The sequence below is a fragment of the Salvia splendens genome, chromosome 20, assembly GCF_004379255.2.
Source record: "Salvia splendens isolate huo1 chromosome 20, SspV2, whole genome shotgun sequence".
Lineage (NCBI taxonomy): Eukaryota > Viridiplantae > Streptophyta > Magnoliopsida > Lamiales > Lamiaceae > Salvia > Salvia splendens.
Window position 1 is genome coordinate 22,382,411 of NC_056051.1, and position 27,451 is coordinate 22,409,861.

Here is a 27,451-nt window from a genome sequence, read left to right on the forward strand (position 1 = left end):
ATCAAGCATAACTAAATAAAAAATATCGAAAAGGTCCATACATATATCTAATAACAACTAACAAAATACTTTTCAAATTAGATAAATTAACTTGATTCAGAGTCGCACGGTTGCAGTTAATCCAATTACAATGCAATATTAATATTTGATGATGATTAGCACATCATATAAAAACTATTTTCATGCTTCATCTTCACTGCTTTCTATGACAACTAGTGGCTTCTTGTTTTTTTTAACAGAAGGCTCCTCTTCTATCTCATTCTTGGGTTCATAACTTTTGATTTCATCCAAAATCTTTTCACCATATTTCTCAGCCTTCACCTTTCCGATCATCTTCTCTAACTGCAAATGGCAAATACCAAACAACCATTTTGAGTTTCAGAAAGAATCGCAGCGTAACAAGGTCTACAGAAATACATGCGCGCAAACTGCAGCAGCCATGCAGAAGCACAGCAACGGCCTCAAGGAGCATAAGTAAGATAAAAACAAGATTTAGCAAGCGCACCTCTTCCATTGATTCTGGCTTCTTTTCACTCAACACGCTGATTTGCTGAGTGGATAGTACCGAGTGAGGGAAAATCCCACCATCAAGCGAAGCAAGTTCCTTTCGCAGCTCATCAAGCTTAAATTCTAGTCCGCTAGATCTGCTGCGCTTGTTAGATTTCAAGTTAGTCAGACTGCTTTTCTGTCCAGAACGAACTTCAAGCTTGACTGCTTTCTTCCCTGCAAGTGACACAAATACATAACATGCTCAAATCAACTGCATCACGTGCTACCAAATTTCTGTCATATAAAGGTGATTCGTAGCTGTAATATCAAGCATCTGTTTAGAACAAAGTATTTGATTTGGTATGCCTGCTTCATGCTGAGGCACAGTCAATAATACATTACTTTCAGATGATTAGAGCCAACTAAATATGCACCAACCATGCAATACTTGCTTTGCTAAAGGCCCCACGGTCACATACGCATTAGTGGTATATGGAGTGTGCTGGAATTCTTCTTTCTGCACTAGAGGAGCAAGTGTTACAGGCAAATGATAAAAGTTCTCACTGAAATCGACTTCTACTAAGAGGGCAACACACAATCTGAACAACTATGAACCAAAGAAAGTATACCTTCTGTAACTGAATAGTGTTTTATTTCATTTTCAGGACCAAAACAATCAAGCAGTGCATGACAGGAACTATCCAATATATTCTTTCATAGTTCAAGAGTATTATTTGCTGATAACTCACTCGTTAAAGTTCACAACAGAAGGACATAGTAGCAGACCCTCTCTGCTGTTTTACTTTTGAACAGTTCAGAGAAAATGATAAAATGTATTGAAGATCAAATATCAAAGGCTACTCTTAGGTGTAGAAAATGGTGATTACAGAAAAAGAGAACTGGATCTCGAAATCATACCAAAACACGATCCACTACAAGTTGAACTATTAATTGTTCCATTTGCTCCTTTTTTAGCACGGGATCTGCATGAATTCCATGAAATTCTGAGGGGGGTAAATTTGTGAACTTAGGCATCAATCAAGTTACAGGGCAGTCAAACTTGCATTTCACCTTCCACGGGACAAATGTATGATTTCAAAGATTTCAATATTTGTATATATGCGTGCACAAATCATCCTCTGAAGATGTTTATATCGGTCAAAAGATCAAAGAAAAGCGTGTTGTTTTTGGATGGATCAATCAATATTCAGTCAAAATTTATTAGCATCCGAAATTCAGAACAAGAGAGCCAATTTTAGCAAGTTTGTAGTGGTCAAAGATATGAGGGCAACTCATATTTGGAATTGAACCATGAGAAGGAACATACCCATATCCTTGTTTCTGATCTTCATCTTGTCAACTAATTGCAACATTGTTGCCCTTTGCTCTTTCTCTAGTATTTCTTGCAACATTGATACTACAAATTTTGCATGATCTGCATTTTTACATATTTATTCAGATATAACTTAATCACATATGGCAAATGTTGACATGAGGCATGTTTGACCAGTCAAATCAAATGGATTATTAGGTTTGCCATCATGTTTACAAGGTAACCATAACCCAAAGTGGAAAAGGGAAATTCAGTTTTCTTCCATTTCATAAAATTTGATAACTGTCCACAGTTAAACTAATTCTCAGCTTACATAAACTATTAAATCAGGAAGTAAGAGCTGTTTAGTCATAAAATCATATGAAGTTACCAGATACATCCAGCTCCTTGAACTCATTGTTGGAGGCACAATTATCACACATCCCTGAGAAAAATAGAAACTTAGATGGGCAGTTCTGAGGAAAAAAGCAATTGATTAAAATAGCAACAGCTAGCACTAAGTTGTACCATTGCAATCTCGTAAAGGCTCCGCAAAATGCTTAAAGATAGCTCCCCGCCGACATTGCTGTTTAGACTGTAGAAAAGAGATGAAAGCTGAAACAACAATTGCAAATTTCCAAAAAGCAGATAAGCTAGTCATATTAAGACTTTGGAAGTCTACATTTAAAAAAAACCTTGATATACAAAGACAACTAAGAAGAAAGAATCAAAATCCAAAACTGTAGTTGTGTAGCAAATCAGAGTGGGGCCTAATGTTAGTCCATGGTAGCCTTTATTCATAATTCCTTATAACTCACTTGAAGGAACTATTTACTTTACTACAAACTAGTCAAGACAGATGGATGTCCACGAATACAACAAAAGATAGAATTGTTAAATAAGCACTTCACTAATTGTCGTTTTGGATTTATATCTATAGATATTTGATCACATAGGATGGGCAATGAAAGCTAATCATTTTAAAGGATAATCTCAACCTTTTACAATATTAGTTTCTGATAGGAGATGTTTACCAGACAGTATCGCACAATGTCATACAGATTTGGCAACCCTGCATTTTCGTAGAAAACCATTGAGCTCTGTAGAAAAACTGTTAACATAAGATTCATAATGATGAGGATATATGAGTCAAAAACAGATCACTAACTAAATTACCTGGCGAGGAACATCAGCTGGTCTAAAGTATAGCAAGCACTCAGAAGGAAGCCCATCTCTTCCTGCTCGACCACTCTCCTTTGGTAAGAGAAAATTAGGCTTTCCAGTAATACGATAAACAATACATATGAAGACCACAAAGGCAAAACTAAATTCACTCAACACAAACCTGGTAATATGTCTCCATTGATTTGCTTAGGCTGTGATGAACAACGAACCTGACTACAACCAGCTTTTTAGTTAATCATTACATAATAGGAAATCTCGAGTTATCATGAATGCATAAAAGGACAGTAAGTACATAATTTGAATTGCCATATTTATGCTGTTAGAGAACTGAAAACTCATCAGTAAACTAAATTTCCTTTTGACAGATTTGGAATGCTCTATGTATCAAGGACATAACTTGTTTTAAGAAAATTTAGCAACTCACTACATTGAAGGAAAAGCAAGAAACTTGAGTTCTTTGATGTCACAATTTCAAAATTTATATTTAGAGGAAAAGTTTGTCAAGGCCTCAACTACCTCTCTTCCTTAAAGTAACTGATTCTAAGTCTTAACCAAAATGCAAGGCGCAGTCACTTTATTTACTAGCATATAGTCGACCAGTCATATAATCCAAGTGAGCCTCCAACTTTCAGCATGATAACAAATTCAACACAAGATACTAACCATCTGGCTTATTTATTCCCATTCCAAAAGCCACCTGCACAACATCGAAGACCACATTATTTTTTTTTGCAACCAAAATATTGAAGTAATAAATAATCAAACATACCGTGCCAACAATGACTTGTAACTTGCTGTTACTCCACCTATGGTATCATATCACATAGATAAACCAGTTAAGGAAACCATATCATAGAACAAGTAAGCATCAGATTAGTCAGAAATTGAGAAATAGTTTCAAACATTACAGCCCCAAAAAGCTCGCAATGTGCAATTTCAAGTTTGAAAACAATAGGAAAACCTAGTGCAGCTAGGACTTTTCTTCATGGGAATATTCATCTTTAATACTGTATAGCAATCATCATGTTGTACACTAGTGGTCTGTCAATTAGCAAAATTCCAATCTAGAGTATAGCAACTTAAGTCCCAAGGGAAAAGGTATGGCCAGATGTCCCCAGAACTCACTAAAGACTCCTGATTCACAATTCCAAAAGCAAAAATTCATTTCCCATACCAGATTCCTAAGTAATGACTGGTACTCAAATAAAACCTCTACGTTGTAAAGAAGCAATTATTCATCTTGTTGTTGTACTGGATAAAGCAAAATGAGAGCGTCCAAAATTTTGGCAAAGAATATTAAGAGATTTCTCAGCCTAAGATTTCTTAAGTCTAGCAGCATAGATGCAATGCAAATGCCATGCAAGCATTCTTAAAAGTGTCACACTAGGCGCATGAAGAAGCAAATTGCCAATTTGTACCTTGTATGAACTTTCTCACGAGCATGGACATCCATATCTGCATGGTAATAATCAGCAGTGATTCCCCTCTCTCGCAATTCTGTTGCAACCTATCATATATGGATGGTTAATAAACTAAAAAACTTCAACAACTAAAGGACGTACTAAAGAAAACTGATTTTTCAAAATACAAAAATCCAACCATCTTATCCAACCCTAGTTAGATATGCTTGAACTAGTCACAGAGCATAGCTTCTAATTTATTGATATCATCTTCAGAATGTAGAATACAGAAAAATCACATGCATTAACCGTTACTAAGAAGTTACTATGACCAATCTTCATGCCAAATAATAAAAGACAGTAACCATAGAAAGTATCGATCCGAATCTAGTTCCAGATAAGTACTACATCAGGCTGGAAGTTCATATGAGGCAAAGAGATTTAGAAGGCAGCAAATCAAATAATTCCAAGTAAAACTTCAGATCCTTATCACCCAACTGACGCTCCCCAACCATCCTGTACAAAGACCTAGAGACAGTTCTACCGGTCAAAAATTAATATCATCACCAAACCTAGAGAAAGTCAACAGCAAACTTACCAACCAGAAAGGCTATAAAGGATACTCCCTCCGTCCCTGAAAGTTTGTCCCATTTTTCCATTTCCGTCCGTCCCCCAAAGTTTGTCCCATTTCACTTTTTACCATTTTTTGTAGTGGACCCAGTAAGTATGCCTTGAATCTGTTTTCTAATTGAGATAGGATTATGTTTCTAAATTAGGATAAGATCTCATGTGTGCCTATTTATATGGGAGTAGAGCCTATAATTCTGCAATCTGAAATCTGTAGCTATGGAAATCTGTAGCCACAATCTAAAAACAATATGAATAAAATCTGTTCTCAGTTCCTGCCCGTGGATGTAGCCAATTGGCGAACCACGTAAATTCTGTGTCTCTTTATGTTTCTGTTTGTCTTGATTATACAATTGCTCTATTCTGTCACAAAAAACAGGTATCTAGAGCCTAGTTTTCAGACTAGGGTTTTGAATTCCGCATCTGTTAGGTTTCTGTGTTAATCGATCAAGATGTCTGCTCTGAACGAGAAGGTCGACAAATTTACTGGGAGAAATAGTTTCGGTTTATGGCAAATCAAGATGCGGTCTCTGCTGGATTGTGGGCGACACTAACGGAAAAGGGAAAAGGGAAAAGCGAAAAAGGCAGACGAGAAGGATGATGAGTGGGTAACCCTGGATGAAAAGGCTCACTCGACAATCATGTTGTGCCTGTCTGACGATGTTATCATCGAAGTCGCTGATCAAGAAACTGCGGCTGCCCTCTGGACGAAGTTGGAGAGTCTATACATGACGAAGTCTCTAACTAATAAGTTGCTTTTGAAGCAACGTCTGTTCCGATTACGCAAGCAGGAAGGTATGCCCCTTCGGGATCATTTGGAAAATTTGAACAAAATTTTCCTGGATTTGCATAATGTTGATGTTAAAGTAAAAGATGAGGATGCTGCTTTAATTCTGCTGGTTTCTTTGCTCGGGTCGTATGAGAATTTGAGAATTTCGTTGAGTCTTTTATGACTGGGAAAGAAACTCTGTCTCAGGAAGATATTTGATCTACTCTCCACATCAGAGAAGATCGACAACAGACAACTAGTTCAGCCACAGAAAGTCAAGCGTCGGGATTATCTGCTACGGGACAGAAGAAATTTGGAAAGAAGAAGTCAAACTCAAAAGGTTCCAAAGGTCCCCTGTAATATCCGAAAAAAAATATTGAATATTGTTTTTTTTAAGGAATGAATTTTGTGAATATCTTGTTTAAGATATGGTTTGGTAAGTCTTAATTGATTTATATTATTTTTTGTGGTTATGTTTTTACCTAAGCAATGTGTAATTGGGATAATTAATTAATTTATGAATTAAATATCTTAATTAGCTAATTTTCTCTCCCTCTCCCTCTCTCTTTTTTCGAAACCTTCTCTCCCTCTCCCCACTATTTTCTCAACCTCCCCACTCCTCACAACCGATCCAAAATAGAAAACTATCTACTCTCTCAATCTCTCCCTCTCACCATCGCTCGTTCTCTCTTCTCTCTCGCAATTGTTCTCAACACCGGTAAGGTTTCTCTCTTTCTCCCTCTCGGTTCTCTTTTTCCACTCACTCCCTCTCATCGATTTCTTAGATTCGTCAAGGTGTTACTCTCTCTCGTACCGAATTGGAGTCGGAGTAGGGAAGGCTTTCGAACTACATTTGAACTCTCCGGGAAAGGTAACCCAAGACCCTAACTCATGCCAATTTCGAAAACACATGCATTTAGGACGAATTTGGAATGTTTTAGATGCTGAATAGGTTTTGTGGCTTTGTGTTTGTGTTGAGGATGTTTTTGGTAGTGACTGACAGTGGGTTCCGACCCCTTTTTGACTGATCAAACGATCTCCTTTTGGTACGAAATTTTAACTGTATAAACTTGGGTGTGTCTTCTGTGTGGTGTGTAAATTTCAGCTTCATTGGACGTCGGATGATTTTATAATGATTTTTGTAAGTAAACTGCGCAGTTCTGCGAGATGTACGTTTCTGGGTGATGTGTTTTTGTGCAATGGGTGTGAATCTGGGTGCTTTGATATTGTGATGTATGTGGGTGTGATTGGCCAGGGGATGGCTCGGAGGAATTAACGTTTGGTTCGGGTGGTTTGTGTGTGTTGGCCGAGAGACTTAGGGTTTGGCCTAGGGTGGTGTAGTGGAGAGTTTTGGAGGTTTGATCTCATGTTTTCGGGTGTGTTTTGGGATGTAGAATGTGTGGTGTGAGTGTCGTATAAGGTTTGAGAATCGTTGGTTGGGGGAAAACTGGTGTGCACTTGATCGGGCCAGCGGCCGAGACGCCGAGCCAGATGCCGAGCCAGATGCCGAGACAGGTGCCGAGCCAGTGCCGAGAGAGACGCCGAGCCAGATGCCGAGCCAGATGCCGAGACAGGTGCCGAGCCAGTGCCGAGAGAGGTGCCGAGACAGGTGCCGAGCCAGGGCCGAGCCAGACGCCGAGACATGTGCCGAGACAGGCGGCCGAGACGGTCGGCCGAGGTGCCGAGCCAGGCGGCCGAGACAGTCGGCCGAGGTGGTCGGCCGAGGTGCCGAGCCAGGCCGAGACACCGAGCCTTTTCCGAACCTTTTCCGAGCCAAGTGAGCCGTTTGCACAATGAGGGTATACCGGGAGTACGAGTGTTTCGGGTGTGTGTCGTGTGCGCGTCGTGGGTGCGTGGTATGCGTGTCGGGTGCGTGCGTGGTGTGTTTCGGACGTGTGATTTTGTGTGATTGACTTATAAGATGTTGTTAAGTGTGTGTACGTGTAACGTGCTAGATGTTGAAGTCATCCACGTAGGAATCATGCATTGTCGTTTAAACCTCGTCTTTCCTGACTCTAATCATGACATTTATTTATCTTTCAAAAGGGTGATCTTTTACGAGGAAATTGTGGTTGAAGAAGGGAACTATTTAAAAGCTAAGCAATTGAGGTGGGCTTTTCTACCCTACTATTTTGTGGGTTATCTTTAATACGGACTCTGTTCCGGAAATGTTTATGGAGGTGAACTGTTTGTCTTGCCAACCGTTTTGCTTTGAAACCTATCTGAAGTGGTTTACCACATATGTTTAATCGAATTCGGGTCTGTAGGGCTGCGAACCCTCAGGCTAGTGTACACGAGACCGGGAGCCATCTGAGAGCAAGTTGGCCGGTCTAGTTGACCTGGGGTGTGGCCACGCCCCTTGTCACCCGTTAGATCAGATAGTGTATGATGGTGGGAATAAGGGTGGCAATATCTGAAAATGACTGCGCAGTCGAATTTGTGAAATATGTTTTAGTGTACTTGGGTTATTTTCTTTACACTTAAAACCCCAAGGTTACACTGTTATGGCATGACAAACTAGGATTTTGGCGTGTGTCCACTGAGTGCATCAAGTACTCAGCCCTGCATGTTGTTTTCTTAATGTGCAGGTTGAGCGGCGATGGGGATGACGGATGTTGAGCAGTTAAGGTCAAAAGGTGTCTCACTTGGTTTCCGGATAGTGTCGTGTCGTCATACTCGACATTATCTACCTCTTGGTCTTTCCGCTGCTTTGTAATCCGATACAATATTTTTATTTAACTCTGATTACTTTAATTTCAGTAATGTCGTCACAGTACAATGTTTTGAAGTGAACTTCCTTCTATTAAATGTTTTGGGTCAAGTATTCTTGTCCTCCCCCTTTCTTCCCCGCTTCTTTATTCCTCTCCTAGTCGCGATCCACCGTGCTTCCTATCCTTAGGAAATGCGAGCGTGACATCCCCAGTCCGGTGACATTTGCAGATACTGTAAAGAACCATGGCACTAGAAGAATGATTGCTCGAAGAAGAAAAAGAAAAAGGGCAAGAAAAAGGATGCCAACGGTTCAGCAACTATGGCAAAAGCTGATGACACAAACTCTGAAGATAGCGTAGCGCTAGTTGCAAATGAACATCCACACTGTAATGATGTGTGGATTCTTGACTCCGGAGCATCTTACCATCTATGTCCGCACAAGGAGTATTTCGCCACTTACGAGCAGATAGACGGAGACAATATTACCATGGCCAACAGTGCTGTCTGCAAGGTGATTGGCATTGGCCTATCAGGATAAAGACACATGATGTGGTGTTCTGCACCTTGAACGATGTCAGACATGTTCCACAGATGACGAAGAATTTGATATAATTAAGCACCTTTGACAGTAAGGGACTCAGGTGAAGGTGGAGTAATGCATATTATGAAAGGTTCAAAGGTGGTTCTGACAGCCTTGAAACGTGGTGCCTTGTGCATAGAAATCCAGACACAATGTATTGAAAGGTTCCATCGTGACGGGCTTAATCTTCACCCTGGGCATAAAGTGAAGAATCTGGATTTCTGTGAACATTGTGTTTTTGGGAAGATTCATCGCTACAAGTTCCCAAAGAAGGGTGTTCATCGGACCAAGGGGACGCTCGACTACATTCACATGGATTGTTGGGGTCCATCACGGACTGAATCTATTGGAGGTCACAGGTACTTTGTGTCGATGATTGATGACTACTTAAGGATGACTTGGGTGATTACGATGAAGCATAAAGGTGACGCCTTCAATAAGTTCAAACAGTGGAAGACCTTGGTGGAAAAACAGACGGGGAAGAAGATCAAGCGACTGAGAACTGATAATGGTCTGGAGTTCTGTTCGTCTGAGTTCAATGAGTTCTACAAGAACAAAGGGATTGTTCGACACCACACTATTAGACATACACCGCAGCAGAATGGTGTGACACAACGCATGAATCAGACACTACTGGAAAGAGCGAGATGCATTTTTTTCCAGGCTGGTTTGACTAGGAAGTTTTGGGCAGAAGCACTAAACACGACGTGTTACCTGATCAACGGTGGACCTCACACTGGCATTGACTGCAAGACACCTTATGAGGTATGGTCTGCAGATTACTTGTTGCTGAGAGTTTTTGGGAGTGCTGTTTACTATCATGTGAGTGAGGGTAAATTGGAATCAAGAGCTAAGAAGAGAGTATTTGTAGGTTATGGAGAAGGAGTTAAGGGGTATAGAATTTGGTCTCCATCAGAGAATAAAGTTATTCACGGTCAGAATATGGTGTTTGATGAGAAATCTATGCTCAGCTCTGTTGTGAAGTTTGTCGGTGCAAAGGATTCTGGAAGTGTTGATAAACAGGTGGAGCTAGAAGTCACTCACGATGATAGTGAATCACAACTCCAAGGTGGACAAGATCAACACACTACTGCTGAAACTACTAGTTCTGATATTCATCCAGAAGCTCGTCAAAGAAGCATTGCTCTTGACAAAGCTAGGAGGACAGGTCAGTTGAAGTACGGCTTTGAGAACATGATGGCATATACACTACAGGTTGCCAGTGAGGTGGAGGATGAACCATCCACTGCAGAACCATCCACCTACAAGGAAGCTGTTCCGGGCAGTGAGCGTGCTAAATGGCTCGCTGCAATGGGAGAGGAGATGGAATCATTGTGGAAAAATCTGAGTCAAACGGCCTAAGGGGAGAAAAATTGTTACTTGCAAATGGATATTCAAGAAAAAGGAAGGGACCACAGCAGATGAGGGTGATGGATACAAAGCTCGGCTAGTTGCAAGAGGGTTCACGCAGAAGGAGGGGGTTGACTACGATGAGATTTTCTCACCAATGGTCAGACACTCTTCCATCAGAGTGTTACTAGCGATGATTGCACATTATGATCTGGAGCTTGAGCAACTAGACGTGAAGACAGCTTTCCTACACGAATTGCTTGAAGAAGATATCTGCATGACTCAGCCAGAGGGATTCGTGGTTCCTGGCAAGGAGGGATTATGTTTGCAAGGATGTTTGCAAGTTGAAGAAGTCCTAGTATGGACTAAAGCAGTCTCCTAGGCAATGGTATAAAAGATTTGACAGCTACATGGTCCAGCTGGGATTATGGTCCAGCTGGCCCAGCAGGGGTCCAGCTGGGATACAGCTACATGGTCCAGTTGATGATGGTTCCTTGATCTATCTCATTCTATATGTAGATGATATGCTTATAGCTGCAAAGTCGAAGTCTAAAATTCAGAAGTTGAAAGCTCATCTCAGTGTTGAATTTGATATAAAGGATTTGGGTGCTAAAAAAAATCCTGGGCATAGAAATTTCTAGGGATAGAGAAAAGAAAAAGCTTTCTTTGTCAAGATTTGGCATGTCTACGTTAAAGGCTATTGATACTGCAAGTACCATAAACATTCATCTGTCATCTGATCATGCACCGAAATCTGAAGCTGAGGAGGAGTACATGTCTCGAGTTCCATACTCTAATGCAGTAGGGAGTCTGATGTATACTATGGACCAGACATAGCACATGCTGTTAGTGTTGTCAGCAGGTTCATGGGGCAGCCTGGAAAGGAACACTGGCAGGCTGTAAAGAGGATCTTTCGTTACTTGAGAGGTACGTCTGATGTTGGTCTCGTTTATGGAGGTGATACTCACTGTTCTGTGTTTGGTTATTCTGATTCTGATTATGGAGATGTTGACGGTAGAAGATTTATGACTGGCTATGTTTTCACTCTTGGTGGTTCGGTTGTTAGTTGGAAGGCAACTTTCCAGGCTGCAGTTACTTTGTCTACGAATGAAGCAGAGTATATGGCATTGACAAAAGCTGCCAAAGAGGGAATATGGCTGAAAGAGCTAGTTGGTGATCTTGGTCTACATCAAGAGCAAGCTGTTGTGTTCTGCGATAGTCAGAGTGCTATCTGTTTAGCAAGGATCAGGTCCATCATGAAAGGACCAAGCATATTGATGTGAGGTATCATTTTCTGAAGAATTAGAAGAGAATTGAGGTGAAGAAAGTAGGTACTACTGATAATCCTGCTGATATGTTCACCAAGCCGGTCCCTCAGAGCAAGTTTCAACATTGTCTGGACTTGGTTAACGTCATGAGCTGCTAATTGCCCAAGGAGGGCAAATTGAGGCAAGAAAAGAGAAGTTTGGTATCTGGCATTATAATGATGCATCTGCAAGGGAGAATTAAAGTCAAGGTGGAGATTTGTTAGTATGCCTTTAACCTTTTTCCTAATTGAGATAGGATTACGTTTCCAAATTAGGATACAATCTCATGTGTGCCTATTTATATGGGAGTAGAACACATAATTCTGCAATCTGAAATCTGTAGCTATGTAATTCTGTAATCTGTAGCTATGGAAATCTGTAGCCACAATCTGAAAACAATCTGAATAAAATTTGTTCTCTGTTCCTGCCCGTGGATGTAGCCAATTGGCGAACCATGTAAATTCTGTGTCTCTTTACGTTTTTGTTTGTCTCGATTACACAATTGCTCTATTCTGTCACAACAGACCTCATATTCCACTAACTCATTTCTACTCATATTTTATTATAAAACTAATATATAAAAGTAGGACCCACATTCCACTAACTTTTTCAACTCACTTTTCATTACATTTCTTAAAACCCGTGCCGGGTCAAAGTGAGACAATATTTGGGGGACGAAGGGAGTACTATATACCTGTTCACACTCTTTTCGAGAAAAGCAATATACTATCCCAGATTCTTTATTTGGATATGATGTTTGTATGAATTCAGCTATGTCATCAACTGCTGACTTTGCAAGGGATGATTTATCTCGTACCTGTGAATCATTTTACATTATCAGAGGCTAGTAAGTCAAGATTTAATTCACCTAAATATACTGGAAAGGAAGCAAGAACGAAAGCAATACCATGTAAAAGAGATTGGGCCTGTTGACCGAACTGACAAACTTGACACATCTTGGAATATGTAGCATATCAATCAGATCTTCTTGTACTTTCTTCGTTGCAGTGGCCTACAAACAATATAAAATGAATGACAGAGCAATTAAATATATACAACCAATAACCTTCCAAGTTTTTATTTATCAATTAAATGAAGAACATGACCTACAGTCAAAGCAACCATGGGAACATCAGGAAACTGAGTCTTTAATATACCAAGATTCCGGTAGTCTGGACGAAAATCATGACCCCATTGACTACAGCAATGTGCCTCCTGGAGAGTGATAAGAAAAATATTGTGCCACGAAATATCAGCAAGCAATTACCTTACAATAAACCCCTCTAGAAAAAAAACTGCAGTGAACGGTCACATGATCACCAAACCACAATACAAGAAGTCCAAATACTGAGTTTTCTCATATGGGATAGCTAGTCCAAATACTGTTTCCTCATCCAATATTATGGAGCAGTGCACAATTCCATTCTTCAAATACTTTCTGATTATGGAATCTTCCTGTTGTCCAGCATTATAGATAATTTTTTCCAATTCCTGAGGGGCTCATTGTTACTCAATCTCTCAAGGTTCTACTTGTCCTATTTCCAGGTTAACAATATTAAGTCTTGCTACCTACACCAGAATATGACATCATGTATAAACCTTAAATATCAGGAGTCCTAAATAGCACAAAAGATAACTCTACACAAGATTGCCTCCTTAACCTCAGAAATATATAAATCATTTCAACTACCAACCCCCTACCCAAACAGAAAAGGAAATGAATAAAAAAATGAACATGTCTACATGGGAGTAAGAGCAGCATTGGTTGTTTCAAGGAAGAGTTCAATAATCAGCCATTCATATACTTACATCAATGGAAATCAGAGAGAGCCGACCAGCATGATGGCACTTCTCCAATTTTGACATAAACCGCTTGCTTTTTGATATCTTTTCTGGAGTGACGTACAATATTTTCAGCTCTCCTTCTCCCTTTTCTAGAGCTTTATAAATGAACTTCTCATCATCCTTGTTGGTTGTTGATGTTAACATGAAAGCTTTGATACCCAGAGCAGCCAGACCCATTACCTGAAGAAATGAGTAAAATCAGAACTGCTATTCCCTAACTATAAGCCATTCGACAAATATCCATTAAAAAAAACAACCTGGTCCTGAATAAGTGACAGCAAAGGGCTAACAACAAGAGCCACTCCTTCTCTGAGGACTGCTGGAAGTTGGTAGCACAAGCTCTTGCCTCCCCCAGCTGCCATGATCACTAAAACATCTCTTCGACTCATGATTGCATTTAAGATCTGTTTAGAGAAGACCACGAACTTTGACATGCAATAACTGAATAAATTTTACAAACTAGCATCTCGTGAATTAAGATACATTTGTAGTTTTATTTCATTGAATTACTACAAATGGAATATATTTTATATCGAGCAGACAAAGAAACACGCTGCAATGTGTATACATATCTTGATCCCAAGTAGAATACAAGAACCAGCAGCTATCACACTCATCAGAATTTAAACGAGCAATCTACTCTATGGACACAGAAATGGGTTTAGTTAAGGCAGAACAAGATTGCCTTTCCATGGATTTAATACAGGATATATATAATTAAAAACCAACTGAAACTCTAAAAAAGGCAGCCAAAAAATAACACAAGTGGATTCTTCAGTGAGACAACGCAAAATCACATTGAAAGTTCAACTTAATTTTCTTTATAAAGAAAACAGCTCAAAATCATATCTGGATAGGTTTGTCCAACCTCTCGCTGATTTGCACGATATGCAGATATGCCAAAGACATTTAGCCTAACATCATCAGCTTGAGAATCCCATTCAAATGGCCCAGACCAGTTCTCCACAGAAACAGAAGCTTCATCTCCTCCATGGCTCCAAGATAACTCATTATGTTCCAGTAGAGCTTTAAGTTCGGATTGCCTCTCATGTAAATTTTCTTGTTGTTCGAGCAACGCCTTTATTTGCTCTGGGCAACAGCATAAAATCAGAACATTTAGAAACTTAGCATCACCATCTATATTACTCATAAAAACTCAATTCAAAAAAATGGAAGTGTATTTAGCTACATTAGCTTATGTCATTTGAAAATTCTAGACAATTGTAAAACACAAACAGCAAGTTTTATTGAGAAATAAGCAGAAGACACAGTTGATGATTATCGGAGGTTACCATATTTAAGTAAATTTGATTGAGTACAGTTAATAAAACATGTAAAAAAATACCAAATATATGGCGGGAAATGCCGAATAACAGCAACAATGGAGTAGTATATTTTGGGAGGAAATGGTGAAAGGAAAGCAACAAAAAAACATTTAATTAAAATATAACGGAGAAATACCTTGAACATCCTGAAGTTCCATTTCAACGCCGAGAAGCTCCGTTAAAATTTCTTCGGTTGTCCCCATTTCACTTATTAAAGTGTTAATTTTCCTAAATAATTGAACGAAATTCTCAAAACACACAGAAAATCGAAATTGTCTCGGTTTCGCCGCGAAATTTTTGCTGTGTATTCTCTGGTGAAGAAAAGGATGTGAAGTCGAAGAACATGAAGCTTATTGGGCCTCCAATTCAAACCATCAGCGTCGGCCCAACAACATCAACAAACGAAATAATGTAATGATGATTTTAATTCTAATTTTTTTCTTTCTTAAAATTTTGTAGGTCTGGAAATGTAGAGCATCCACAACGGATGACTAACGGGAAGGGCGTGGGGACGTCCACTATTGCGTTAGGCTAATGCGACAGACGTCCCGAAGTAGGACGAGCTCTCATCCACGGACTACGTCTGCTAGTCCTAGTGCTAGCCGATTTTTTTATTTTTATTTTAAATTTTTTTATTTATATTCTATATTTACAACTGAATGCACTTCATATTTTAAATATTTGATAAACACCAACAATTAAAATGAATTATTAATTTTTTTAATTTGAAGTATGTATATTTTTTATGAAACAAAATGGTTGCATTTTTCTCCGTATTCGTGTTGAATTTTTAATTCCGTATTTGTGAATTTGTTTGCTTGGCTAGGGCGTCGGCTAGTCTTAGTGCTGGCCTATTACTGGGCCGTGAGAAGTCCTGATGATGTGACAGACTCAGTGGGAAGTCCTAAGTCCTAATGACGTGGGAAGATGTGTTTTTGTTTAGTCCTAGTGCTAGGCTATTGGCTAGTCCTACCTTTTTACCATGTTGCGATGCTTAAAGTCGCATTTAAGTTTCTTCGAAATACTATATTTTGCCGTGTGATTCCTTAGAGCATTCAAAGTAAAGAGGGGGAGCCGCGATGCATGGAGGGGCTCGGCGGGTGTCCCCCTCCACTGTGGGGGAGTCGGGACGGGTGGGCACAACACGTGTCGGGCCAGGGTAGGGGCATCGCAACCAGACCATACTTCAAACAAAGAGAGCATCGGGACCAATCTTATTGTAAGTTTTTTTTTCCTTTTCTTATATTTTTTGTTCTTCAAGAAACCCATAAAACCAAGTCATTTTGATTACGTAATATACCAAAAATATTCCTATCATTACTTTTATATTCGTCACTAAACCCTATGAAAGCCATCTCGTATATGATCAAAAATCACCAAATGAAGATCGAAATATAAACAATAGAAGTGGAGAACAAAAATTTGCAACAATCTGTAGTGAAAGTGAATGGAAATATTATACAAAAATTTAGTGAGAAGGATCGATCAATTTATACATTTCATATACAATTGAATTCCCAAATATAACAAGAGAGCGAGAGAGAGCCATGAAATAGCTCATAGCACAATGGAAAAATGGGACTTGAACCAAAAGCAAATACCTCAAAGCAGCAAGCTAACTGAGGAGGGGGTTGGGAGGGCAAAGAATCCGGTGGCATATACTGCTTGCTCTGACTCGAGGCGGGTGAACAAATGATGAGCATATCCAATCACACTTTTTGGTAGAAAGAATTGGAAAATTACTTAAAAGCAGAGTCTGGGCTGGCACTGTTGCTGCAATTTGTCTCTCGATGCAACAGATGAAAACGGAGGAATACCTCTTTCTTACCGCAGTGAACAGCCCCCTCCTCAGTCAGAGTCGTAGAAGTCGCTAGGGCATGGGGTTGTCACCTCAGATTCGAGCACTTGGACAACCCTGTGAATGGTGGGACGATCCTCAGGGAGAGAAGAAACGCACTGAATAGCTATTGACAGAATGGCATCAAGGCTTTCAGTCTGCACTCCTTCACAGTACGGATCCACTATTTCTCGCTGTCTCTGTTCCGAAACTAGGTAGTTTAACTGTGTCATCCAAATAAATGCATGTGAGAAACATGTTCTATATTGCATAAAAGAACTACCATACTTGCACCTTCATGTAGGTTCTCAAATATTTGAACTTCAGTAATTAAGAAATTCAAGAAAGAGGGTCCGTTGATTAATGCTAAAAAGCTCTTAACGCCTATGGAAGAAGAAAAAACCATACCCATCCAACAATGTTGAGGCCCTTCTCGATGAAGGATGCATCAGTAGGCCGCTTACCGCTCACAATTTCAAGCACCAGAACCCCAAAACTATAAACATCAGTCTTTTCTGTAGCTCTTCCACTCTGCATATATTCTGCTCGTATGATGGGAGAATTAAGCATTAGATTATTTGTAAGAATCATTAAGAAGTAGATAGTTAAAGCATCCATACAAACATGAAGGAACGACTCAGATTAACTATATTCCTGGTAACAAGTGTTCGCCTCACCTTATTCGACAAGAATCCAATAATGCCATGATATTCTAAGGCCTCAGTAAGTTAGCATACTCCCTCTGTCCCCAAACAATAGCTTTCTTTTTCCATTTTGGTTCGTCCCACCAAATTAGTCTACTTCCATTCTTGGCAAGATTTTCTCTCTTATAAGGTGGGCCCATTTTAAACTAACATCAGTCCAATCATTTTTTCTTTCTCTCTCTCATACTTTACCAATTTCGCATTAAAACACATGCAATCCCCAAAGTCCCTATTTTTATTACACGGAGGGAGTATTTACTTGTCATCAGTGAGGAGAAGTCAAGGAACTAATAATATATTTTGCACTTGATATTTATTATTTATGAATTATTTCACATGACTTCCCACCAGAACCCGCCAACAACCCTCCACACCTAATGACTAACGTAATTTTGACTCCTTTAAATTTCAATTAGGGTGGAGATCATTCCCTGAAGAATCATTCACAATTAAGAAAACTGTATGCCTTCACATAAAAAAAAGGTAAAAGACAAGCCAAGAATGAAAACTAGCAATGTATAAACCCCTACCAGGAGCTAGGTACCCAAATGTGCCGGCAACAATTGTTGTGATGTGGGATTCCTCATCCTCCAATAATTTAGCTAGTCCAAAGTCAGACACTCGAGCATCAAAATTTCCATCAAGTAAAATATTGCTTGACTTGATATCACGGTGAATAATTCTTGGGGAACAATCATGATGCAGATAAGCTAGGCCCTTAGCAGCTCCCATGATAACATTTAAACGAACCTCCCAATCCAGTTGGTCTGCTCTCTCTGCAATAAAGACAAAATTTGCATAATCATATGGAAAAACACGAGTTTATACTAGCAGGGTTTAAATAAATGTGTACAGGAAACCTACATATATTTGTTTAAAACAGTCTAAGTTGGATACCTTTTCGAAAAGGAAAGAAATTTGTTCACTGATTAATGCTTGCTCGTTTTCCAAGTTAATTCATACTAGTATTTCTCTCCCAGCATGTCATATGCATCATCATTTCCAGAAAAAGAAAATTGTATTTCCCTTAGGTACTTACTAAAAAGCAACTAATTTGTCACACCTAGAAGAAAAGTATAATACCTTCTTACTTTCCAAATATTCGCGCCACTTTTAACTGGAAATAACATATGGACTAATGGCGAACAAAGATATACACTACAACTTTTGTCCAAACAACTATAAACTATCATGTTGACGCATACAACTGTAAAGATTTGGACAAACAGTGCCGAACTCTTAACATAATTGACAAAGACTTCAAAAAAATTCTATATTATTAGAAATCCACAATATTCTTTTCAAAGATTACGTAGTGGGTAGTATGACACTCAATATTTAGCAGTAATACTAAGGTATCGAAAAGTAATTGATGTGATCTATGAAACACATGCATGTTTTACTCATAGCACTCTAGAAGAAATCCAATACTAAGAAAGTGCAAGATAAACATTCAAATAGTAAAAACAAATGAAGGAGTCCAAACCATGAAGAGCTTCATCCAGGCTGCCTCCTGACAGGAAATCATATATCAACAATTTAGAGGTTGGGGAATTGCAATATCCTCGAAGATTCACCAAGTATTTGTGTTTGATACTGCCAAGAATTTCAAGCTCCCTTTCAAAAAAGCGATCAAAGCCCTCATTAACCTTTACAATCCTTTTCAAAGCAAAAATGTTGCCATCGTCCATTGCAAGCTTGTAAACTGTCCCAAAGCCGCCTGCCCCAATCACATGCTCTTCATTTAGGTTCTCCAATTTTTTAATAATATCCTTTGAAGAGTATGGCAAGTCTCCGTGGAACATTACAATTGAGGCCCCTGAAGCAATATCAAAAATAAAATCTTGCTTCAAATAAGAAAATAATGAGGAGAAAGAGATCTAGTTGGCTTAAAAAAAGATGCATTAAAAAAATATCATTTTTCATGGATAAGTATCAGATCACACCTCCACTGACATCCACTGCGAGGCCTTTGCCTTCATTTTTACCAAGCCTCTTATACAGGTAACAACCCCAGAAGCACATTAGTGCGACCAAAAGCAATGCACCCACTGTGGCTAGTGCACTTATAAGAAGCCTGCCTGAATTCTTCTTGGCCTGTAACAGAGCTAAAAACACCACAAAGAAAAAGGCCATATGCTATCAAAGTGGACATATAGGAAAGATACAATTGAAAAGGTAGTAACACAAAATCCAAGGGTGAAAAATCGGATTTAATACAGCCTAATGTATTGTCCTATGAGCTTTTGCCATCACTCTGGTCAGCAAAAAAATCAGGTACAACTAACATTGGATTATAGTGCTCTAATAGATCCATGGATTTTGATATTCCAAAAAGCTGAACACAAACATAATCTTGTCTAGATGTGGTTTATGTCACCAGAGGACTATTAACTTCACGGTGTTAACAATTCATACGTGGTATATTTCAGGTAAAACTAAATTTTGACTAGAACACTCTGCCACTGATATAAGGTTTTAACAAACACCAGGGTTCTTAGATGACCAAAATCCTAGGTAACCTCATTTCTATACAGACAGATAGAAAGTAAACTAATATCTAGCCTCCATAAAGCTATGCCACAAAATAATTCATTCTGGTGGGACTATTTCTGCTATCTGCAATTAGGTTTTGGTCTCTAAGCACCTACAAGATTGGCGAACATTGCCTTAGGAATGGGATTAACCAGCCTCTTTGACAGAGCACAAGTTCATTTATAGTGATTGCAAGTCTTGTCTTTTCTCACAAAACATTAGGAGAAACGAGAAGATAAGATTCGCTTATAATTTAAATGTTCTAAAAAGTCTAGTCTAGGAGATTACATGGCAGTGCTATCTTTTCTCTTCATAGGACCACACATATCTGTAACAAAAGTTGTCTGATCACCTAAGATCATTCAGTTTGGGTTGACTATATTTACCATAAAGATCCCCAGATCTTGATCTACCATTGACTCCATGGTGTCTTGTCCAATGGAGTAATTCTATCACTCCTAACGATGGATAAATATTCCTTTGTCAGTAAGTTAAGATTAGCTTTTCACCATGAGCCTTGTAGTTGTATTCATCACCTTTATATGGTGAGTGACAGGTTCAATCCCCAATTCCCCCCTCCCCAACTCCAAGAAGAACTAAGGTCAGAAAGTAAAGGGAAAAGGGGGGGGGGGGGGAAATGGTTAATTTAAAAATAAAATTACTGGCTATGTTTTGGCATGCATGTAGGAAATTCTACACATCAACTTAAAAGGAGAAGCTAACAATAACTTCAAGTAACAGCATGCTCCTAGAAAAATTATGCAAAGGTATGACTGAGGATGAAGATGGATGTTTGACTAGATAACAAATCTAAGCTTACGAGATGTCTACCATGCAGAACATTTTACCTGAGCCAGAAGGCTGAGAAGACCCTGAGGAACCACTACCACTGTTCTTGCATGCCTGGATTTGCTTGCCACACAGCTCACGGTTACCAAGAAAGCTGCCAAGAGGATCATCAGATCACATCATACACACAAAGTAGCAACAAATAACAAAAATCAAGACACATGGTGTTGGTGAACATAGGTAGGTGCATGCGCATGCGCTACAATTAAACTCAAAACAGAAAACCCTGCAATTGGCCTAGCCACTTTGCTCTTAATTGCAATAACAATTACTACAAAGAGAGGCAATACTCCTATCAATCATTAAAAAAATCACACTGGACTAAACTACATGCATTCCATTAGAAATCCATGTACATGTCGGCTCGGTAGGTTAAATTACTGTTTTCACAACTTAATTACCAGTGTGGAACATTAGATGATTCTTTCTGGATGAGGGGAACTTAAGATGAACAGATTAACTCAAATAGAAACAAAACTGGTGGCATAAAAACAGAATATGCAGAAAAGGAAATATTCTAAATAAATCACACTGGGAATTGCAATATAAAATTATAAACATGAAGATAATGTAGCCCACGTGAATTTATCACTTACGAATCATTTCGAAAGTTTGCAAGAACACCTTCATATGGTACCATCCCCACGAGAAAATTTGTTGATACGTTGCTTCAAACATCATAAAAGATATTGTTAGAACAAAGATGATAATACAAGAATACTTTAATTTTGGAATGTATCATGTCACTCACAAACTTGAGAGTTTGCCTAACTTCCCAAGTGAGGCAGGAATACTTCCACTAAGAGAGTTGCTTGAAAGATCACTGAAAAATATAATTAAAAAAACAAATAAATATGAAAACAATATAATGGATGAAATTTTAGCTCATAAATTAGAACACTTATACATGATATATTTATTGGTTGTGCTCTTAAAATTTGCCAGATATAGTTAATAATACAAAAGGCATCTTGGCATAAGAAGCGATAGTCATAAATACTATAAGGTAATAATACTTCTCATCATAATCTTGATAACATATCACCAGGGGACCATGGTCCAATTGCTTCAAAGACATAGAACCTAGTGCACAAATCTACAACAAGGAAATGAAGCTCACTCAACAGAGGTACTGTTATAATATTACATTAATGCTCGGATTTCATTATCAGCATGAGAAGACTAATGATAACACTCTCAGAATACTTGGAGTGGAAATGATTAGCCACTCATTGAGAAGCCTTATTTTCATAGAAAAGCAAAACAAAATTTGAAACAAATACAAATTAAGAATTAAGAATCAATTAAAAAGAAACTCCAACAATAGAGATAAAATAGAAATATGTAGCCATACACAAAGTTGAAAATCAATAAATGCTCAGTGTAGTCCTTACAGATTTTGGAGCTGAGAAAGGGTCTCTAGTTCACCAGGAATGAATCCACTTAGGTAGTTACCCTGCAAAAATCTGTATAACATGGAAAGAAAGAAATCATACTTGAACAACACAACAAAAGATACTGACAAATATATGAAAATTTAAACCAACTAATCAGGGTAAGGCCAATAAAGCCTGGCAGTAATTATCTGATTTTTTTGCTTCTCCATTCACTATGTTAGGGTGCATTAAGAAACCAACAAATCTGAATACATCATTAATAAACTCAGAAATTGACCAAGACAACAGAACTTTCAAGTTCAAGAAACTTGAAGAAGAGACTGTGATAGGAAGACCAAGGACCCAAGCTGTGTTAACTTTTTTGCATAGTTTTGAATAATTTTGTTAACTTTCATTGCTTTCACATAACAAATGTTAGGGACCATTCAACCATGATATCAGCAAAATTTAAATGCTAAGGTATCATCTTAAGGCATATATAGACACATTTATTGAAGCACATTGAATGCATGCTCAACTGTAACTCTGGAGCTGTCCTTTGGAGCTTGAGTTTTGGGGGGAATAAATAAAGGATGGAGCAATATTTACTTTCTAGTGAAAGGAGCACATGCATTACTTCTACACTTCTCCACTCTATCATGCTCCAACACAGCATTAAGAAATTTTCACTAAGAAATTTCTCATGACCATCATATTGAAAGAAATGTACAGATGAGAGACAAAAAAAATGACATTGACAAGTTTATGTTGATACAATTTAAAATAATAGTTAAGTTGGCAGCAATTCAGGAATATAACATCTCTCAAGCCCACCCGATGTACTTACAATGACTGCAACTGTGTACAATTTCCCAACTCTGGAGGAATTGCCCCATATAAATTGTTGTCATGAAGAGCTCTATAGAAAAAGTAGTTTAAGCAGCATCAGAAAGGGGTTCATGAAAATGTGATGTATAAGAATCAAATATACATACAAAAACTGCAGGCTTTCTAGCTTCCCTAAGTCTGGTGATATGGGTCCACTCAATCTATGGTTAGGGAGGCTCCTGCACCATCAAAAAGAGCAATAACTTTTTGGTTTTGACAATAATATTGTGTGGAACTGCCACTTCTGTCATATCAATGATCCATACATACTCACATATGGCAGAAACACATGTATATATAAGAAACATGGAAACTTTTAGGGTGAAAAACAATAGAAAAACGGAGCTGGTACTGCAATACACAATACACAATCCACATAAAGAGCTCTGAAGAGATTACAAGAATGTATTTGTTTGAAAAAATACTTCTTAACTAGAGTATGTGCACATAGCATGAATTCAAGAAAAATCCAGCCCACTTGATATTAAATCAAGAATAAACCATTTTCACGTAGTATGGCAATATCACTGACATCCTAAATGTCACTAACATGTTAAGACATTCTGAACACCAAGGAACCAAGGAACTCACAATGCTGTAACCCTTTTCGATTTGAAATCACATTTTACGCCTTTCCATCTACATGGATCTTCGTCCTCTGGTCTCCACTGCTGCAGAACACCATCTGAACTTACTATTGCAGTCCTAAAATTGACAAGAGCCTGACCTGCGAATCAGAAGAAATGCATTAGCTTTCCTACCACAAAAGAAATGCTACCAGAACAAGGCATCCACCAGAGCTTGGTATGTTAGAGTTGTACGGTATAAGGATCTCTGTTATTGGGACTGTTCATGGCATCTTGATATAAAAAAAAGTAACCTAAAAAGTTCTGGCGAGGCAATCTAGTTTTAAATAGAAACTTAATCCACTTCATATATCAGGCAGTTCAGATATTCATTGTTCTCTTTTGTCAATGCAGCTCGGTAGCTCTCATATTCGTCAAAGTCCTTACCAAAAATCAGAACAGTGTGGTTGTTTAAAAAAGTCATCAGATAATTCTATTAAATATACAAGCCAAATAGAAAAAGGATGCTAATTGCTAAACAAAAAAAATGAACAGCATACCATCTGGACTAAGAGCTCCAGTTATTTCTGCTAGGCTGTACAGCATTATAATTAGAATGCACTGCAGAAAATTCAGAGTGAAAATTTCCATTGCAGTTCACTTCAAGCATAATAAATTTAGTATGAATCATGAGATGGGTGAAGCTGCAAAATTATTCCACGCAGAGAAAGAGGCGATCATGCCACAGAGCAGTCACTCTTTGAAATCAAAGTTATGTCCTGTCAAAATAAAGAGAAGTCAGATAAACAATGAGTCAAAAATGAAATCTTGCAGAATTAACTTCAAATCAATCTCTTTCACTCTATGTGTTCAAAGAAGTTTCAGTAGCAGTGTATAATATTGCACCCATGTAAGAAAATATTTTAAGTACATCTATGCAACACTTAGAACCATGACCAGGGAAAAACGTTAATAGAGCCTAAGTTGTGTCATAATGTAAGAACAAATTTGTTCCTCTACATTATCAAACAACTTTGTAACATCAGTTTGCTTAATGATTAAAAATTCCTACTAATCTGATCAGCATGTGTTCGCAAACTTCTAACCCCCTACAAGAGTAGCTAATTAATAAAACATACTGTGAATGGAGATATTAAAATTTCCAAATCTGTTACTACACTGCAATAGATACAATCGATAGGTGGATCATCCGTTTTGGATAACAACAAAATTGTGTGTAACATTTATATCCTAATTACATTTATATTCCTCCTCCAAGCGGTCATATAGTATTTTGCTTCTACATGAAACTAAACCATAACAAAACCAGCACAAAATAGTAAATAATGATTGTGCAAAACAGCAACCGATAGAAGAACAGAGAGAAGCACAACATGCCATTCTGTTAAGGACATAATGTGCACAAGATCAAAACATTCAGCTTCTAAAGCTCAATCTAGCAAACCAGAACATATTCCCCACTTGTTCTCCGATCAAAACCCCATAATTCATCATCATTTCCCCAATTCAAACAAAAACCGCACCTCCAAAAAACCTCATTCATCAAAGTACAGCATTCAGAAGCCAATTGCACAAGCATCCCTCCGATTCCAAGCACTGCCCACAGCTGAATTCAGTTATCGCGAAACAAAAAAAATTATGTGGCCTAAATAATTTCACAATTTTGAGCTGTTTTCCAGTATAAGAAACAATTGACAGTGAAGAAACAAAAAATACCGGGAGGTGGCAGCAGCAGTAGCAGATTCGATCTGTGCAAAGCAGGAGAGAGAAAGGATGAGAGACATGAAAATTGAGAGTTGAGCTGTAAAGTTGTGTAATAGCAACAAAAAATTAAAGGCCGCCTCGTCCTGTTTGTCGCTCTATCATTGTGTGTGTGTGTGTGTGTGTGTGTGTGTGTACTTGAATGCGAGTGCGCAGTAGAAGTGGAGATTTGAGTGAGGATGGGATTTGAGTGAGGATGGATTAGAGAGAGAGAAATAGTGGAAGAGAGCATAGGCAAGCTAGATGGGTCGAATATAAGAGCATCTCCAATGCTGGCGGACGTCAAATAGCCGTCAAATAGCCTTCACACTGCCACATCATCAGCACTACAATTCTCCTGCCACATCAGCTTGCCACATCAACTGGACATCAAATAGCCATCAAATAGCCTTCACACTACCTATCCACATCACTAATAACAATTATATAATTTAATTTACAATTGTATCAACATACATAATTTAATTTACGAGACAAATACGGAAAATTCGAATAATAATATTAAAATTTAAAAAGTACATTACTTTTTAAAAAAAGTACAACAATTTAAAAAAATTACAAAAAGTAAAAAGTACATTAATTTAAAAAAGTAAAACAAAATCACTCATCGCCGCCGTCCTCGTCTCCGTCGTCGCCCAACGCTTCTTCACTGCCGTCGCCGCCGCCTCCGTCGCCACCTACGCCGCGGCTATTCCCGCCGGTGTCCCTCCTCATCGCCTCCAGTTCTTCACGCTGGCTCTGGAGCAATACGCGAAGAAAATCCTTCACCTCGGGGTCCACCGCCGCTTGGAAGTCGGCTAAGGTCTTCACCATTTGAGCGCGCGTTTGTTGGCGCGCGAAGAATTTGAGCTCCTCGGTAGACCTGCCGAGGGGGGATGCCGAATGGACATCCTGGGAACTCGGTGTGCCCCCCCCTCGCAACCTGCTGCGCCCGCCTTTGCCCAACCGGGCGAGGTCGGCGACCGAACGACCGAGGAGTCGGGACCTCCTGGGCCGTCTCGGGGAGGTCTGACGAACCACCGCTGCTGCCGCTATAATCTCCGGTATAGTTCAGTCTCTGCCTCTTCGGCCAGCCAGCGTCGACGCCTGCCCGGAATTTCTCCGACTCGTTGAGCACAACGTAGCAGTTCCAGTAGGTGAACTCATAGTACTTCTTATCCGGATCGGGGTAGGCTCTTTCCGCAATCCTCCTGCAGTCTTCCTCTGTTTGGCCACTGGTCTGCATGCGGAGGGCGTTGGCGTACAAACCCGAAAATCGAGAGACGCCAGCCCTGATTCGGTCCCAGCACTTCCGGACCTCCTCCCCGGTGCACGGTCTCCCTTCAGGGCAAAATGCCCTGTAGGCTGCAGCTATCTTCGCCCACAAGTTGACGATCCTCTGGTTGTTTGAAACGAGAGGATCGTCGCAAACACTCACCCACGCCTTGGCAACCGCAACGTTCTCCGCGTCCGTCCACTTCCTCCGGCCCCGGATTTCGGCGCGGGGCTGCGACGACTCGCCGACCTTCTTCGCCTTGCCCTTCTTCTTACCCCCGCCCTACTCCCTGGCTTTGAATGAGAGTTTCAGAAACGTCGTTAATATCAAAACCCAAGTCCGCTAAGGAGAAGGTCTCCGAATACTGTGCATCCGTTGGGGTCGATGTGTGCGAAGAACCGGTGGAAAAATCAAAAGTCGGCCGATAGGCGTTGTCCCCCCCGTGCGTCGCCTGCGACTGTGGAATCATATGTTGCGCCGGTGGCATCATCTGCTGCGCCGGTGGCTGCATGCCGGGTGCCCACCCCGGCATCATCTGCATAGGGGGCTGCATGCCGGGTGCCCACCCCGGAATCATCTGCTGCCACGGGTACACGTTGTAGTACCCGCTCATTGGAGGCCAACCACCTCCCCCAGGAGCCGGGGAAGTATGGGACCCTGCCCCGGGAGTCGGGGGCGTCTGAGACCCTACACCGGGAGCCGGGGGAGTCTGAGACCATCCCCCGGGATTAACTGGAGTACCTTCGTAGTTGTTCTCC

The 27,451-nt window shown here is 39.5% G+C and overlaps 2 protein-coding genes across 4 annotated transcripts; both read right to left on the reverse strand.

Moving 5' to 3' along the window:
* Positions 1 to 48: 48 nt before the first annotated feature.
* Positions 49 to 15,244, reverse strand: LOC121782443 (ATP-dependent DNA helicase Q-like 2). 3 transcript variants are annotated; one of them, XM_042180292.1, is made up of 20 exons: positions 15,038 to 15,238; positions 14,445 to 14,665; positions 13,834 to 13,980; positions 13,541 to 13,756; positions 12,842 to 12,946; positions 12,639 to 12,743; positions 12,426 to 12,548; positions 4,405 to 4,493; positions 3,756 to 3,792; positions 3,650 to 3,683; positions 3,147 to 3,199; positions 2,978 to 3,055; positions 2,836 to 2,901; positions 2,330 to 2,396; positions 2,193 to 2,246; positions 1,817 to 1,924; positions 1,408 to 1,472; positions 928 to 1,006; positions 506 to 723; positions 49 to 342 (listed from the first exon to the last, which is right to left on the reverse strand). In XM_042180292.1, exons 1-20 carry the CDS (start codon positions 15,102 to 15,104, stop codon positions 181 to 183), a joined length of 2,094 nt encoding a protein of 697 aa, XP_042036226.1. In that variant the 5' UTR covers positions 15,105 to 15,238; the 3' UTR covers positions 49 to 180. The 3 variants fall into 3 exon arrangements, with proteins under 3 accessions (XP_042036226.1, XP_042036228.1, XP_042036227.1); XM_042180293.1 differs by lacking the exon at positions 49 to 342 and having other exon boundaries at positions 587 to 723; positions 928 to 1,011; positions 15,038 to 15,244; XM_042180294.1 differs by lacking the exons at positions 49 to 342; positions 928 to 1,006 and having other exon boundaries at positions 523 to 723; positions 15,038 to 15,244.
* A 1,092-nt stretch (positions 15,245 to 16,336) lies between these two features.
* Positions 16,337 to 25,669, reverse strand: LOC121782304 (LRR receptor-like serine/threonine-protein kinase FEI 1). The gene is made up of 15 exons (XM_042180094.1): positions 25,394 to 25,669; positions 25,201 to 25,273; positions 24,217 to 24,435; positions 23,682 to 23,817; positions 23,198 to 23,269; positions 23,050 to 23,121; positions 22,221 to 22,292; positions 21,578 to 21,649; positions 21,423 to 21,494; positions 20,826 to 20,920; positions 19,389 to 19,550; positions 18,929 to 19,261; positions 17,973 to 18,218; positions 17,147 to 17,280; positions 16,337 to 16,962 (listed from the first exon to the last, which is right to left on the reverse strand). The coding sequence occupies exons 3-15, from the start codon at positions 24,305 to 24,307 to the stop codon at positions 16,750 to 16,752; spliced, it is 1,770 nt and encodes a 589-aa protein (XP_042036028.1). The 5' UTR covers positions 24,308 to 24,435; positions 25,201 to 25,273; positions 25,394 to 25,669; the 3' UTR covers positions 16,337 to 16,749.
* Between the last annotated feature and the right edge of the window lie 1,782 nt (positions 25,670 to 27,451).